The sequence below is a fragment of the Hemitrygon akajei genome, chromosome 17 (genome assembly GCF_048418815.1).
Source record: "Hemitrygon akajei chromosome 17, sHemAka1.3, whole genome shotgun sequence".
NCBI lineage: Eukaryota > Metazoa > Chordata > Chondrichthyes > Myliobatiformes > Dasyatidae > Hemitrygon > Hemitrygon akajei.
The window spans coordinates 55,312,744-55,329,821 of NC_133140.1; the positions used below are offsets into that span (position 1 = coordinate 55,312,744).

Below are 17,078 nucleotides of genomic sequence, written 5' to 3' on the forward strand. Positions count from 1 at the left end.
GGTGGGCAAGTTGTTGGAGAAGATCCAGAGAGGCAGGATTTATGAGCATTTAGAGAGACATAATCTGATTAGGGATAGTCAGCATGGCTTTGTCATGGGCTGGTCGTGACTTAAGAATCTGACTGAATTCTTTGAGGATGTAACAAAACACATTGATGAAGGTAGAGCAGTGGATGTAGTGTATATGGATTTCAGTGAGACATTTGAAGACAAACTATAATATTAACGGTAAGACTCCTGGCAGTGTGGAGGACTAGTGAGATCTTGGGGTCCGTGTCCATAGGACACTAAAAGCTGCTGTGCAGGTTGACAGTATTGTTAAAAAGGTGTATGGTGTGTTGGCCTTCATCAATCCTGGGTTTGAGTTCAAGAACTGTGAGGTCATGTTACAGCTTTCTAAGACCTTAGTTAGACCCCACTTGGAGTACTGTGGTCAGTTCTGGTAACCTCACTACAGGAAGGATGTGGACAGAGAGTACAGAGAGATTTACAAGGATGTTACCTGGATTGGAGAGCATGCCCTATGAAAATAGGTTGAGTGAATTTGGCCTTTTCTCATTGGAGTGATGGAGAATAAGAGGTGATCTGAGAGAGGTGAATAAGATGATAAGAGGCATTGATTGTGTGAATAGTCAGAGGCTTTTTCCCAGGTCTGAAATGGCTAACACAAGAGGGCATAGTTTTAAGGTGCTTGGAAGTAGGTACAGAGATGTCAGAGGAAGTTTTTCACACAGAGAGTGGTGGGTGTGTGGAATGCACTGCCAGCGACGTGGTGGAGGTGGATACAATAGGGTCTCCTAAGAGACTCTTAGGTACATGGAGCTTAGAAAAATAGCTGGCTATGCAGTAGGGAAATTCTAGTAAGTTTTTAGAGTAGGTTACATGGTCGGCACAACATTGTGGGGCCTGTAATGTGCTGTAGATTTCTATGTTCTACAGATTAAGAATTGAACTGAGATGGAGCAGTAATTTATGTATTTCAGCTTAGGCTCAAGCCAGAAAGGGCAAGTCAAGTGAAGTTTCTACCCTTTTTGCCGTCTAGTAACCTTGGTTAAAAAAGCTGAACAACTGCGAAATGCACGCCCTCGACTATCACCTGCCTAGAGAATATTGTGCCAAAGGGTCACCAGTGTCTACGCATCCGTCAGCAGTAACCTGATCAGGTTCCTTCGGGGATAAAGCCATTGCAAATTCTAATTAGTCCGGCACTCAGAGCCGGTGAGTGAATACATGGAATTTTAAAGAAGACTGCATGAAATACAAGGAATTTTTTTAAATCTTCGAGTGACGAAATATTGTCTATTTTCTTCTGGTAACGCCCACCAAAGATTGACAGCAGGGACGACGCTTCTAGTTTTTAATAACAACAATCGATTGGCGGCGGCGAATAGCATAGCAAACTCTATTGGAGCCAGAAGACATGTGAAGGAAATGTGCTTTCAGTTGTAGCACTCAATTTATTAAATAATTTCTTCAGTGTGAGATCTGTTTTTTATCGGAACAGAGAAAACGTTATACGCCATTGATTTATATAATTTGGCAGCAGGCAGCGCAATGGACAAACACGCTTGACGAGGGAAGGACCTAAAGATGGGCAAAGTTCATCTTTTAAATCTACTACTCATCTGTTTTATCCCCTCCAGTTCTGCCATAGGGTTTCGGCTCAAAACATCGACTGCGGTTTTGTTCCGTAGATGCTGCTCGGCCTGCTGAGTTCATCCAGCATTTTGTGTTTGTCGCAAAGTTCATATTTTTTCCCCCCAAAAAAGCACGAAGAATGAAAGTGGCTGTAATTGGAGCAGGGGCAAGTGGACTCTGTGCCGCTCGTCACCTTCTGGCCAGGCCGCACATCTTCGCCCCTCCGGTGGTATATGAGCAGTCTGATTGTGTTGGAGGTACTTGGGTTTATACGGAGAGAACGGGCAATGATGACCATGGTCTGCCTATACGTTCCAGCATGTACAGAGACTTAAGGTACTGTACATCCCATGCCTTATCGCCAGACTGACAGTGTATCAGACTGCTAATGTAGAACACGATTCTGTAGATCTTACGTGAATGCAAAAGATTCACCTTTTGTTTTCTATGCGTAATATTTGCCCGGACTCGAAGGCATTGAAGTTAAAATAAGATGAGGGGCTGTATTTGTAACTTAAACTAAGGATATTTTCGAACTACTATTTTTTTCAATTCATAAAAAATGCTGCAGAAGTTTGTGCAAACTGGGTTGCTGTGATGTACACTATTTAAATTACACCTTTTCTCTGTCCTTTCTTCCAAAATGGATAGCTTCATACTTTACAAAATTAAAGCCTGAATGCCATTTTTCTTCTCATTCACTTATGTATAATGCTTAGAAGACTTTGTGTCTTCGTAACAGTTCGTTTCACATCAATATTTGTATCAATGGCAGATCTGAAAGTATACTTGGCCCCTTTAACAAAAACTGTAATATTAGTTTCCATCTAGTTCTGTTTGCCAGACAGAAAATGCCCACATAACCCTGATCCCTCTTGTTTGTCAATTTATGATATAGTTAGAACAGAAACAGGCCCATCTAGTCAGTGCACACTGTTATTTTGTCTAGTCCCATTGACCTGCCCCCAGACCATAAGACCTAGGAGCAGAATTAGGCCATCTGGCCCATCTAATCTGTTCTACCATTCGATCATGTCTGATCCTTTTTTAAAATCTTCTCCTCAACCCCAGTTCCCGGCCTTCTCCCCATAACCTTTGATGTCATGTCCAAAGCCCTCCACTATAAATAATGAACAATTTGGCTTTGCCCACAAAATTATATTTTGAAGGATAAAGAAAAGGTAGAGGGAGCATGAACTTCTGGTTTTCAGGTAGGATCAAGACTGCAGTAAAAAAAAGGATGTTGATAGGATGAGAAGACTTCAGGAAAACCTCCAGCAGTGCATCATTATTAAAAAAAGGCTTATAACTATTTGGAATTTTTTTGTGGGAGAACCCAGCAACAAATGCTATATTATGTAAAATAAAAGAAGCCTAAGAAGTCGTAGAGAGAACAAATGGCTTAAGTTAAGGGAGAACTTGGGGCCCATGGGAAGAGAGGTAGGGAGTTCAGAAGCTTAATAGCTGTATCCTATTCTGACCGTTCTTGTCTTTATGCATTGTAGTCTGCCTTATGGTAGAAAGTCAAAGAGGATGTCGGGTAGATGGGTGGGATCCTTGATAATACAGGTCCTGTGTATGCAGTGCTCTGATATAAGTCCCTGATGGATGGTGGGGAGACCCCTATGATCCTCTTGGCCATTCTCACAGTTCTTTATAGGGACTTCCAGTCCGATGCTCTGCTGCTCCCATACCAGATGGAGATACAGCTTGTCAGGACGCTCTCAAAGGTGTGCCTGTAAAATTAATTTAGAGTGGTGGTGGGGAGCTTCACTTGCCTCAATCTCCTCAGAAAGTGGAAGCGCTGCTGGCCTTCTTATTTCAGGGAGGTGATATTGAGGGACCAGGTGTGGTCATCCATGATGTGAACTCCCAGGAACCTGGTGCACTTAACTCTATGGATGAGCCATGTATGTGCAGAGGGGATTGGTCCATCTGCACTAGGGCTCAACACTCCAAGTGTTATCTGACTGATGCCAAGTCCTGTGACATGTAAACTACTGTTCAGATAGAAAATATTTATATTAGGTTTGTCAAAGTTGGCAAGTCACTAACTGATGTTTGATCTTTGCATTTTAGTTGGTCTATAATTTGTATTCTGCTTTTTACCTGGAAAATATAAAGGCAATAAAAATTGAAGGATACAGATGGCGGTAGAAGAATACATTTTCTGCCCCATTTGCCAGGTTTGGCTACAACCACACAATACAAGATACAAGAAAAACAAAATAAAATTCCAAAATGGTAAACAGATGACTGCAGTCAGTCAGGAAAAAGAACTGGTGCAGGTGCAGTGAGCCATTGCCAAGAGCTGGCTCAATAGAAGAGAAAGGAGTAAAACTTACAGGGAACTACAGAATGAAAAATAAGATTGGGGAAAGAAGAATATAATTATATTTTCAGCTTTTCTATATGCAATGTAGGATGATACAATTCATAAGTAGGTCATTTGACTTAAAATGTTGTGCATTTATTCTTTATATCATGCTCTTTGTAGATCTTTTTCTTCCAGCTGAAGTATTTAACAACTACAGTTGGCCCTCCTTATCCATGAGGGATTGGTTCCAGGACTCCTTGCGGATACCAAAATTCGCATATGCTCAAGTCCCTTATTCAACCTGTATCAATGTGGTGAACCTTAGGACCCAGCGGAACCCCAGACTTTATTTAACCTGTCTCAGTGCGGTGGACATTAGGATCCGGCGTCAGAGCTCTGAATCCACAGCATTTCTGTTCATGAAAATAATCACGATCACGATTGAAAATAAAGTGAAAATAATAAAGCGATTGGAAAGAAGTGAAACGCCATCGGTCACTGGAAAAGTGTTAGGTTACATCGGTCAACGATTGGAACAATTTTAAAGGATAAAGTGAGAAAGGCTCTGCCCTGATGAAAGCTACAATTATTACTAAGCAACGCAGTGGTTTAATTATTGGGTTTTGGGGTTATGGGTTTTTGATCCTCCACATCAACCTGGCACGGTGGAGAGCGCACTCGATAGCGGTCTGTCACTGGATCAAACTCAGGAACTTCTGTTCCCGAGCCCGGCACTGAAACATATTTTCTTAAGTGTTTTATATGCATAGAAAGGTAAATTATATACTATATACTAAGGCAAACGTTTGACTAACTGACGCTAAATATTACCAGATGTACCTGTTCTGATTTACTTAGTAAGAGAACTTAAGATTTTTTTTTATCCCAATCCACGATAACCCACGCACATCCTCCTGTATACTTTAAATCATCTCTAGATTACTTATAATACCTAATACAATGTAAATGCTATGTAAAATAGTTGTTATACTGCATTGTTTAGGGAATAATGACAAGAAAAAAAAAGTCTGTACATGCTCGAACAACAAGTGCTGGAAGAGCACTTCCGGGTTTTCGTGATTTGCAGTTGGTTGAATTCGCGCATGCAGAATTCGCGGATAAGGAGGGCCGACTGTATGTTTATATGAAGGAAGGTGCTTTTCCATTTCTTTGCATTTCGGAACAACTCATTATCAGATAATTTTTACCCCCTGTATGTTTCTTTACCAATGACTTTTAATCTTTAGCTTAATCAGTATGATCGCTTATCTACCACTGGGATCAGATTGTAATTGTTAATAGTAGAGATTTATTGAGATTCAATCATCATGATGTTTAATCTCTTTGCTCCTGCTGAGGAATGTAAGCACTGTATGCTGTTTATTTTTCTGACATTTAAATGACTGCAAAAGCATATGCAGTATTCATACAAATTATTATCAATAGGCAGTATAAGCAAAAAGCACCCTCTATACTCATGACTTTGTGGCTAGGTATAGCTCAAATACCATCTATAAATTTGCTGCTGATACAACCTTTGTTGGTAGAATCTCAGATGGAGACGAGAGGGTGTACAAGACTGAGATATACCAACTAGCGGAGTGGTATCTCAGCAACAACCTTGCACTCAGTGTCAGTAAGATGAAAGCTGATTGTGGACTTCTGGAAGGGTAAGATGAAGGAACACATACCAATCCTCATAGAGGGATCAGAAGTGGACAGAGTGAGCAATTTCAAGTTCCTGGGTGTCAAGATCTCTGAGGATCTAACCTGGTCCCAACAAATCGATGCAGTTATAAAGAAGGCAAGATATCGACTATACTTCATTAGGAGTTTGAAGAGATTTGGTACATCACCAAAAACACTCAAAAACTTCTATAGATGTACCGTGGAGAGCTTTCTGACAGGCTGCATCACTGTCCGGTATGGGGGGGGGCTACTACACAGGAGTGAAAGAAGCTGCAGAGAGTTGTAAATTTAGTCAGTTCCATGTTGGGTACTAGCCTACAAAGTACTCAGGACACCTTCAAGGAGCAGTGTCTCAGAAAGGCATCATCTATTATTAAAGATCCCCAGCACCCAGGGCATGCCCTTTTCTCATTGTTAACATCAGGTAAGAGGTACAGAAGCCTGAAACCACACATTCAGTGATTCAGGAACAGCTTCTTCCCCTCTGCCATCCAATTCCTAAATAGACATTGAACCCATGAACACTACCTCACTTTTCAATATATATTATTTCTGTTGTTGCACGATTGTAAAGCTATTCAATATACATATACTGTAATTGATTTAGTTATTTATTATTTTTTTCTTCTATATTAAGTGTTGCATTGAACTATTGCTGGTAAGTTAACAAATTTCACAACACATACTGTGATAATAAAGCTGATTCTGATTTCTTACTGGCTATAAAAGGTTTGAAATTGACACCCATAATATCAGCTTATTATTTTGACGCCAAGTCTCACTTGTTGCCTCAATCTATTTGATTTGGAAAGTAGTATTTTGTTTTTGTTTTTTATTTATCCTTTAGGACAAATCTTCCAAAAGAAGTCATGGGATTCCCAGATTTTCCATTTGAAGTTGGCCCCCCCTCTTACATTCATCATACTGATGTGAGATCATATCTGGAAAAATACACTAATCGCTTTGAAATTCAGCCGCACATACAGGTATACGTGAGGTGTAAAAAGAATGAACACTGATCATTTACAGTTCTGAACTTTTAAGTTCATAAAATTTCTTATTGAGAAGGAAGTTTATCTTTTATTTTGATAATATTATTGATAAAGCCACATTTATTATTTAACAGTACTATTGCTGCAGATGGTAGCCTGGGTTTTGCAGAATGCTGTAATGATTATGAAACTGTCTGAAGTTGTAGTTATTATACTTCAAAACTTCAACAGCTTTAGGATTTCCATGTATTAACAGAGGAATTTGGAAGGTGTTATGAATGATTTGTTGCACGGTAGTAAGTTGATCTCTTGTGCTCGTTACATTGTTTGATAAGGGAGTATAAACATAGTCTGATTGACCATCACAGATATTATCAACTTATCAGAAAATAAGATCTGAGAGTTTGGCATTTAAAAAGAATTATTCCAGATGGTTATTGTGTTAAAAATATTCTTTTAAAATTTTCAAAATACTATATTTATAGTGACTTGCAGATTTGTAGAGTTCCTTATGTTTTAAATTCTTTAAGAGTAATTTTAGCAGTTAAGTTGTTGGCTTTCATATTTTTACATTTTTGAAAAGGTTCAATTTTTAAAAAATCTTAGCTTGAATGTTTATAAAAGATTTAAGAGCTCTACAAAGTTCTTGTCAGTTTGGAGGCATGGTGTACTGAACCATAAAATGTTTTTCACGTTTTGTGGATGGAACCAACTTTGGCTGCCTGTATGATTTTCTTAGACTGTTCTCACAGTTCAAAACAGCTGACCACCAAGAATAATATTGGTATTTTTCTCAGATCCCCACTAGAAGGGAGGTAAACATTTCCCCCCTAGGGTCCAGTGGCAATGTTAATTCACCAATGAGGGTAAAAATCATTCAAAGTAAATAATTCTTAGGTGACTTTTGTTGGACAGGGATATTATGGATCCTGAAACCTAAGGGGGTAGATATAATTAAGATACCAATCTGCCATGTTTTAACTGACGCACAAGGACTAGATGGCCTTGTGCTTTTTCCTTCCATTTCCATTGTTTTTCATAGCATTCACTGTTACTAGAAGTAGCATGTAACTCATTCTAGTTATTTATTCCTGAATCAATTAAGAAAAGGTGACTGTGATTTCTTCTCCCTCTTGAGAATAAGTATTTGGCAAATTCAGTGCACCCATGCAGCAAACGTGGTACAGAATAACAGTCTTGTGTTGGTCTTGCACTGTTGGCGAAGGGAACTTGTGGCTCCAATGGTCTTGGTCTTGTGCAGCAGTCCCGATGGCTGTTTCAGCAGGATATTTTAATAGCTTTTTCATTCTTCACTTAATTTTGGTACTTACACTCCACAGCGTTATCTTCCACCTCTTGAACAAACAGTATATTTCTATAGTTCTAGGAGAAAACAAAAGAGCAGTTCTTATTGGGGCTTGATGGGGTAAATGTGTAATTGATGTTTCTGCTGACTGGGTCACATTCTCACGTAAGGGACTGGCCAACCAGAACAAAGGTGGTAAGAAATTTCATCACTCAGGGAGGGTGAATCTTTGGAATTTATTACCCAACAGGGCAGTGAAGCATTTGTTGGTGAGTATATGCAAGACCGAGTTCAATAGGTATTCGGATATTAAAAGAATCAAGGGATATTGAGGTAATAATGTAAAGGGCTAGCTATGACTGAATGTGGGTAGGCAGAGCATAATGATCCAGTCCTGCTTCTGTTCCTTTATGTTTCAATCCAGAGGATTAGCAGGATAAATTTTACTGGACAGTGATTTAAAAAAAATAAAATGGCACTTTCATCTACAAAATGTGTGTGAATATTTGGTGCATCTTTTCACAGTTTCTCACATATGTTGAACTAGTGAATCCTGTTTCTGAACCTACTGGAGATACTCAGAATTCATGGGAAGTAACATCTTTGAATCTGAAGACTCACAGCCGTAGTATTGAGATATTTGATTCAGTTATTGTCTGTAATGGGTGAGTCTATGATGACTTTTAATAGTTTTAATTACTGTGATGATTATAATAATTATGATGCCTTGAAATAATTCCCAAACATGGCAGATAATGTAGAATTGATTAATTCAGAAGTAAGCAAATTTCCAAACAATATCTGACACATAACAATTAATTTTTCAGTCATAGAGTTTAATCCTTTCAGAACTTAATTGTCAGAAATTGAAAAATTAAAAGCATTGTTTTATCTTAAGGTGTTTATTGTCCAGGTGGAGGGTATTTTTCTGGAAAGGCTTACTAACTTATTTAAAATGTCACTCAAATCCAAACAAAATCTCAGTTGTAGGTATGGGTAGCAAGTCTCTTTTCACTGCTATTAACTACAAATTCCAGACTATGATTCCCTTAATTACAAAATTTGCAATAAGAAAGCAACTCAGAAATCATTTGAACACTGGATTAAACCAAAGACAAATATCTAAAATTTAATTAACAAGATTTTATAAACAATGTTGAGATTTATTCATTAAAATTAATAGATCATAAGTTTTTAGTATGTTTTAATTTTGTATTTTTAGCCACTATTCTGATCCTTATATCCCACACATTCCTGAAATTGAGAATTTCAAAGGACAGACAATGCACAGTCACGACTACAAGTTTGCTGAACCTTTCATAGGGAAGAATTTGGTTCTGCTTGGTGCTGGTTTATCTGGGATTGACATTGCTATGGAGTTGTGCTCAGTTGCCAAGCAAGTTGTCTTGATACATAAACATTCATTTACGTTCTCACACTTGCCTCCAAATTGCCTGTTAGTCAGAGGTGTGAACAGATTTTCGCATACTGGTGTGATTTGTAATGATGGAATGGAATATCCTGCAGATGTATTCATGTTTTGCACTGGTTATAACTACTCTTTTCCTTTTCTTGCCACGGATGTGTGCTTAAATATCAAAGATCATAGAGTTACTCCACTTTACAAGCACATTGTACACACCACTTTTCCAACTCTCTTTTTTATTGGTTTATGTAGAACTGTTTGCCCTTTTCCTTCGTTTCACTATCAGGTCTTATTTGCTTTAGCAACATTAGATGGTACGTACAAACTACCATCTAAATCTGATATGGATGCGGCCACGGAACATGAATACAAATCCTCTTTGCAAAATGGAATTCCTCACAGACACTTTCATAAATTAGGTAGTCTTCAGTGGGATTATAATGATGAGTTGGCCCTTTTAGCCAAATGTGCCCCTTTATTACCTGTTATAAAAGACCTTTATGAGGCAAACAGGGAAATAAGACAACAAGATCTGTGCAATTATAAGAAATATAACTATGAAATAGTAGGCCCTGATACATGGATAAAGGTGAACCCAAAACCATTTTAAAATTGACTGTGTCCTTCACTTATCAAAGTTTGATCAATTCTGCAGAAGCCTCACTACACGCACTTGTTTGTAATTGAGGTGGGTGAAGCAAAGATTGAGAAGGGAAGATAGAATTTATAAAGGGGCCCAGTCAAATTACTGTTCATAACTTCAGTACATTAGAAAATTAGGCATTTCCTCTTAAATGTTTATCAAATTTCCTATCCAATATTTCATTCCACAGTACAATAAAAACTGACTTGTTCAGTTACAATATACAATAGCTTTATAACTGGAAAATGTGTATGCAAATGTAAATTGTTGTAACAATGTAGATAAGATCTTTGAATTTTTGCACTAAAAATCATGATTTATAGAATTGCATCAAGTTGTTTCTCTTTGCTTAAACAAAATATTTGCTTGCTATTGTTGTTGGAACAATTGGAATGTATTTTTCAACCGTCAAGCAGAATTATACTAACATGAAGGAATTATGTTTTGTTAACTAAAGGTACAGATAACAATTCTGAAAGTAGCAAAGCAATCCCATTTTCTTTAGATCATGTTATAACAACAGTAATCAATCTTATGTTAAATTTACTGTCCTATGAAGAAAAAGCTTTAAAAAAATCCATTGGATTGAAGTGAAACGAGTCATTCTCTGCTGTGGTTTATTTCTTATGTTGTTAGCACCAATCCATATGCTGATAACTATTTCTGTAAACCAGCACCATCGTACTTTAAAACCTTGAATTACTACGTATGTTGGGATAATCTATTTTCTTTTGATTTATGCATTATCTAAAATGTTGCTTTTACAATTTTAGAGGTGCAAATTAAGTTGTACCTTAGTTGAAAGAATGGATCATATTTCTTGTTTTATTTCCTACACCATAAAAGAACTGGATATTCCACTTCGGATACAAAGTCAAGGTATGAAATGTGATGTGTCCAGGCTGATAGTAATAATTAGCATCACAATCTCGAAATGATTTGGATGAAGTATTAATAGTTTTATAAACATCAAGAACAAATCTGTAACAATAACATAGATTGATAAACCTGTCGTTTTAAAAGAATTTTTGTATTTTTGGTACCACTGAATTTAATCTAATGATAAATTTGATAAACTGAGGCATTTAGTAGAATGGATGGTTTAGAATCACTGTATTGTTTATGATAATCCACCTTCCATCAGTGTAAAAAGGTACCAGAAATTCATGTTATGCAGCAATTTAAAAAACCAATAAAACAGCTTCACACAACAAGAATTACTGGTGTCATAAAACGCCAAATATAAAGTTATTTTTGTTCTATGTCTTTCTTACCTATTTTTTCCTTCCTAATTTGTTTCCCAGCATTAGGCCATGTTAAGAAGCCAGGAAAATAATGTGTCTAGAGAAGTTAGAGATCTTTCTTGGAATGGCTTGAGTGTGGCAAAGTAATCTGTTCATTAAGTTTTCTCTCAACTTGATGGAAAAATATCTAAAATCTGCTTCTACAAAACTAAAGCTCACATTATTAACAGCTGGTGGTTGCAGTTTATGTCTCAGAATGGGTTACTAGTAGTGTGCTGCAGGGGTCAGGGACTCCTGTTATTTGTTAGTTGGATAAATGATTTGGATGCAAATGAACAAAAATTGATCAGTAATCAAATAAATCAGTCCAGCAGTACTAATCAACGTTTTCAAACCTGGTCCTCTGTACCTTTCTCCTTGACTTCCTCATTGAGAGATCACAGCCAGTGCAGATCGCAGATAATATCTCCTCCTTGCTGACAACCAGTACAGGCACACCTCAAGGATGCGTGTTTCACCCACTGCTCTACTCTGTCTTAACACATGACTGTGTGGCTAAACACAACTCAAACACCATTTATAAATTCACCAATGACACTATATTTCATTAGGAGCTTGAAAAGATTTGGTATGTCACCAAAGACTCTAGCAAATTTCTACAGATATACCATGGGGAGCATTCTAACTGGTTGCATCACCATCTGGTATGGTGGGACCACTGCACAGGATCAGAAAAAGCTGCAAAAAGTTGTAAACTTAGCCAGCTCCATCATGCGCATGAGCCTCCCCAGCACCAAAGACATTTCGAAAGGCGATGCCTTAAAAAGGTGGCATCTTTCTTTAAGGACTCCTGTCACTCAGGATATGCCCTCTTCTCATTGCTACCATCAAGGAGGTGGTACAGGATCCTGAAGACATGCACTCAACGTTTCAGTAACAGCTTCTTCCCCCTCAACCATCGGATTTCTGAATGGACAATGAACCCATGAACACCTCAGTATTTTTCCCTCTCTTTTTGCACTACTTATTTAATATATATTTTATATATACAGTATTGGAGTTTATATTACTATGTATAGCATTGTAATGCTGCTGCAAAGCAACAAATTTCACAACATTCAGTATGCCATGGATAATAAATCTGATTTCTCAATCTCACTGTGCATGCATACCAGGGAATGACAATAAACGCAAACTTGAACTTAAATGAAAAAAAGTACAAGGATGTTCCTAGAGCTGGAAGACTTGAGTTAAGCGGAGATACTGGATAAATGGAAGCTTTTTTCCATGGACAGTAGAAGGCTTAAGGAGTGACCCTACAGAGGTATATAAAAAGTTGCCCCTTAGGTTCCTTGTAAATCTTTTCCCCTCATCCTAAACTTGTGCCCCCTAATTTTGGACTCCCCTACCCTGGAAAAGACTGTTGCCATCTACCTTATCTATACCTCTCATAATATTAAACATTTCTGTAAGGTTGCTGCTCATTCTCCTATGTTCTAAAGAATAAAGCCCTGGCCAGGCCAATCTCTCCCTATACCTCAGGCCTGGCTAGGGCTTTATTCTTTGGAACATAGGAGAATGAGCAGCAACCTTACAGAAATGCCTAGTCTGGCAACATTATTGTAATACTTTTTTCTGCATTCTTTCCAGTCTTTCCTCCAAAAAAATTACAAAGAACTCCGAAGTGCAGTGTCACCAATGGCTTATGTAACTGCAACAAAATGTCCTAACGACAATACTCAGTGCTGTAACAGATGAAGGTCAGCATATTGAATGCCTTCTCCATCACCATGTCTACCTGCCACACTGCTTTCCATGAACTATGTAATTGTAGTCTGAGGACCTGTGTCTTATTACTCCCTAGTGCTCTACCATTCATAGGTCAAATCTGACACTAGTATGACTTCAAAGTGTGTCATCTAACACTTATCTGTATTGAAATCCATTTGCTGCTCCATGGCCCAAGTTAAAAAGCTTCAGTCTATCCAACTGATAAAGATCCCTCTGTAATCTATAATAACCTTCTTTACCATCAACAACACCTCCCAATTTCATGATAGAATGTGACTCAGGTTTATTAATGCTGACATGTCATGAATTTTGCTTTGGGCAGCAGTACAGTGCAATACATAAAATTACTATCAATTACAATAAAAATATATAAAAAAATAAATTAGTGCAAAAAGGGTGCAAAATAGTGAGGTAGTATTCATGGACACTAGAAATTTGATGGTAGAAAGGGAAGCAGCTGTTCTTAAAATGATGAATGTGCATCTTCATGTATTGGATGTGGAGGCTCTTTGGGTGGTAGGTGAAGACAAGAGGAACCCTATCCCTGTTAAGGCAGCAGGAAGATGGGGTGAGTACAGATGTCTGGGAAATGGAGAAGGTGGAGGAAGGGAAACCCCGTTCTTTTAAGGAGGAGGACATCTTTGAGGTCCTGGAAAGCCTTATCCTAGGAGCAGATGTGGTGGAGATGAAGGAACAGGAGACGGGGTGGAAAGAGGTATAGTCAACTTATCCATGGGAATTAGTAGATATATATAAAAAAAATTGGTAGACAGTTACAAAATAACGTTCCTCTGGACCAAAGTTCACAACTCAGTTCATGTAACTCACACACAACAGATGAAGTAATATTACCACAAATAAATTGACAAATGAAATATTTTCCAGAAGCTATATTCCATTTACTATCACTATAATAGTGCCTAAGCTGGTATTCAATAATGTTATCTATATACTGCATGGCTTACCTTTGATTGATCATCAGAATGGAATAGGACTATTGTGTTGGAGGATAATATCCTTGGACTTTGTATTGTTCCTTGTGGTGAAAAAGTTAAAATTAGTTTTTCTTATTACAGCATACACAGATTATAATTAAATAATAAGTTACCTCTTGATGTTTACTTTTGGGCACTGTCAGAAATTCACAAGGCTTCTGATAAATAAGCATTTCAACTAGTTGGGTTGGGATTCATCATTATAGCTGAAGGGCCAACTATGTTCATTTATTCAGAGTGTTTGTAAGTGGCATTCACCAGCATCTTCTAATAATCATGGACTCTTTTGCTATTTGAATTCTACCAACCAGAAGAGACAATTGTTGACTGCAGACAATATGTTCTGTAGTACCTGGAACAAGAATTACATTATTCTCAGGAAGACTTAAATGGTGCAATTTCATTAAAAAGACTGTAACCTGTTTGTCTGTTAATTCCTGCCACTTCTCTGAACCTCATGCACATTAAAGGAATAATTTATTTTGTTAAAATTGAAGTAATTGCTTCACATTGAATAATTTATTCAAATCTACTCACTTGCTCAAGATCAAAGTTGAAGCTGTGGATGCTCATGTGGGTCAAAACTCTTCCTGTCTTTTTGTGATATAGGTGATGAAACTCTTTTCCTGATACATTTACAGTTGCATTGGTGTGTCTACTGAAGTTATGTATTACCCTTCAATTTCATTACTTTTCTTGCCTATTTCCATCCTGCTCTCTCCCTTCACATGGTTAAGCTATGACTGTTCCCTTTTTCTAGATCTCACTGTCTATGTCTCAGGAGAAAGGTGAACTTTCAACATCCATTACAAACTTACTGACTCCTACAGCTGTCTTGTATGCTCTTAATACTACCCTGCCTGTAAGGACTGTACAAAAGTCCCATTTCCTCCATCTCCATCATATTTACTCCAATGATTGAACTTCCCATACAGATCCCTCTGAAATAGTTTTTATTTCCGAACCACAGCCCTCCATTGTTAACAAAGTCCTTGACCACATCTTATCCATTTCTATTCTCAACTCCTTCGCTGCCAGGATAGATTTCCCCTTGTCAACACCTTTCATCCCACTAGCCTTCACATTTAACAGTTCATTCTCTGCACTTTAAAGAGATTCCACCATCAAATGTTTTCCTTCTTCCTCCTCAGTATTTTGCACAACTATTCCCTTCATGACTTCCTGGTCCTCTCTTCCATTCCCATGGGCCACCCCTTTATAAGGCACTTACCTTTGTAAATACAGGCAATACAAATCAAAGTCTTCTCACCTTTTTCCTTCCCATCATCCAGTGACCCAGTCTTTACAAGTGAAGCAGCAGTTCACTTGCACTCCTTCTAATTTGGTTTCCTGTATTCGATGTTCACAATGTAGGAATTATGATAGGGCATTAACTTTGCAGAACACCTGCATTCCATCCAGAGTAGTGACCCTCAGCTTCCTGTTGTTGCCTGCCACTGTAGTTCTCCATCCCACTTCCACTCTGATTATTGGCCTGTCCTGTGAGAGTGAAGCCAACACAATTTTTAGGAATGGCACCTCACCTTCCTTCTGGATGCAGTTTTGAATTGTACAACTTATGGTAACTTGAAGTTTCGGTCTGTGTCAATCATCCATCCATTTGTTTTATTAGAATGGCTTGCTTCTATTCTCTGAGAATGAATTGCAAGCCTAGTCTGGCTCACTGGGCATGTCTTCCTGCTCTACATTTTGCAACTTCCACATCCTCCCATTTGCTCACTGACTGACCAGGTAACTTTGTTTGCAGCTTATTCCTGTAGTTGTACCACCCTCCCTGCTGGTTTTGTCTCTGGGTTCTGAGGAAGGGTCTCTACCTTAAATACTTAACTGTATCTCTTCCCACAGGTGTGGCCTGACTGGCTAATTATTTCCAGCATTTTCTGTTTTTTTTTGTTTAAAGTCTTTTATTGTGTTCCAAAATTGTTCAAAATTAACTTTTTGTCAATTGTAAAGAAAACGCGTGTCCAGATGGTGTCTCTCCCGTTTACATTTTATCTCTAACAAAACAGACTATCAATCAGTTTGGATGATTGCCAACACCTCGAATTTGATAAGCTTTGAAAATATACACGCAAGAACAAATTGCACACTATCAATACAAAAAAGGGAAAAAGAGGTTAAATATAGAGGACTGTGGGTTAACATTTCTAAGGAAAAGTTATTATTTTAAGCCAATATGATTTGCTGACAATAGGCCGGAAGGGAAACAGTAGACCTAATTAGACTGCGAATTTCAGGCGACACACCACGAACACATTTTTTTGATTAACGCTAATGTCAACCCCCCCCCCCCCCCCCCAAAAAAAAACAAAGCCAGCATTGCACCGGACAAAAAATATAATTTGCAGGTAATGTAACAGCCAAACAGCCGGCCAACTAGAATAATCTTATTCTGCCTCAAGGCCGCTTTGTCCTTATTGATTAATGCATCATTTAGCAACGTGCAAATCCACACACATACAATGTATTCGGAACTTGTTTATGCAATCGACGGGTATATCAGTCATTAAAAGAAGTAAGCAGAAATACTATGGTACTGTATCCACAAATGCAACCTGCCGTTCTCAACACCAATTGTATCATCTGGTGATTGTACCCACAGTATTTCATTTAAATAACATCTTGTCTTTTATTGGACCCTCCCTTCTAATTGATGCGAAAGCAGTGAACGTCCAGCTGTAGAATAACAAAATGTGAATCAATTCGACGACAAAAATACTAAATATTAAATATAAAGCTAGACGAACTTGCTTATTTCAAAATAACATTTTCACGTTATGTATGTACACACACATATACATAAAATAAAACATTGATACAAGATTTAAGTATAATACCAAATTTCCGATGTAAATGATCACAAGAGCCCCATTTTCGACATAGCTAGCTGGCGCTGATCATTTTCTGAAGGCTCCGCGTGGCTTTGAAATATCCGAGTGTTGAGAGATTAGCCTGGTCTCTACAGCAGTAACAGATCCGAGCAATGGGATTCTCTAAGAGTGCATGAATGTTACGC

The 17,078-nt window shown here is 38.0% G+C and overlaps 1 protein-coding gene and 1 long non-coding RNA gene across 5 annotated transcripts; one reads left to right on the plus strand and one right to left on the minus strand.

Annotated features, from left to right (window-relative positions):
- The first annotated feature begins 880 nt into the window (after positions 1–880).
- On the plus strand, positions 881–11,228 carry LOC140740710 (uncharacterized). Its single transcript, XM_073070162.1, has 4 exons — positions 881–1,974; positions 6,492–6,630; positions 8,468–8,607; positions 9,165–11,228. The coding sequence occupies exons 1-4, from the start codon at positions 1,778–1,780 to the stop codon at positions 9,976–9,978; spliced, it is 1,290 nt and encodes a 429-aa protein (XP_072926263.1). The 5' UTR covers positions 881–1,777; the 3' UTR covers positions 9,979–11,228.
- Positions 6,243–17,035, minus strand: LOC140740711 (uncharacterized). Of its 4 annotated transcripts, none has more exons than XR_012101911.1 (4): positions 16,900–17,035; positions 15,312–15,541; positions 14,012–14,082; positions 6,243–8,019 (listed from the first exon to the last, which is right to left on the minus strand). It is a non-coding gene; the product is annotated as an uncharacterized lncRNA (long non-coding RNA). The 4 variants fall into 4 exon arrangements; XR_012101910.1 differs by having other exon boundaries at positions 14,012–14,393; XR_012101912.1 differs by having other exon boundaries at positions 14,155–15,541.
- Between the last annotated feature and the right edge of the window lie 43 nt (positions 17,036–17,078).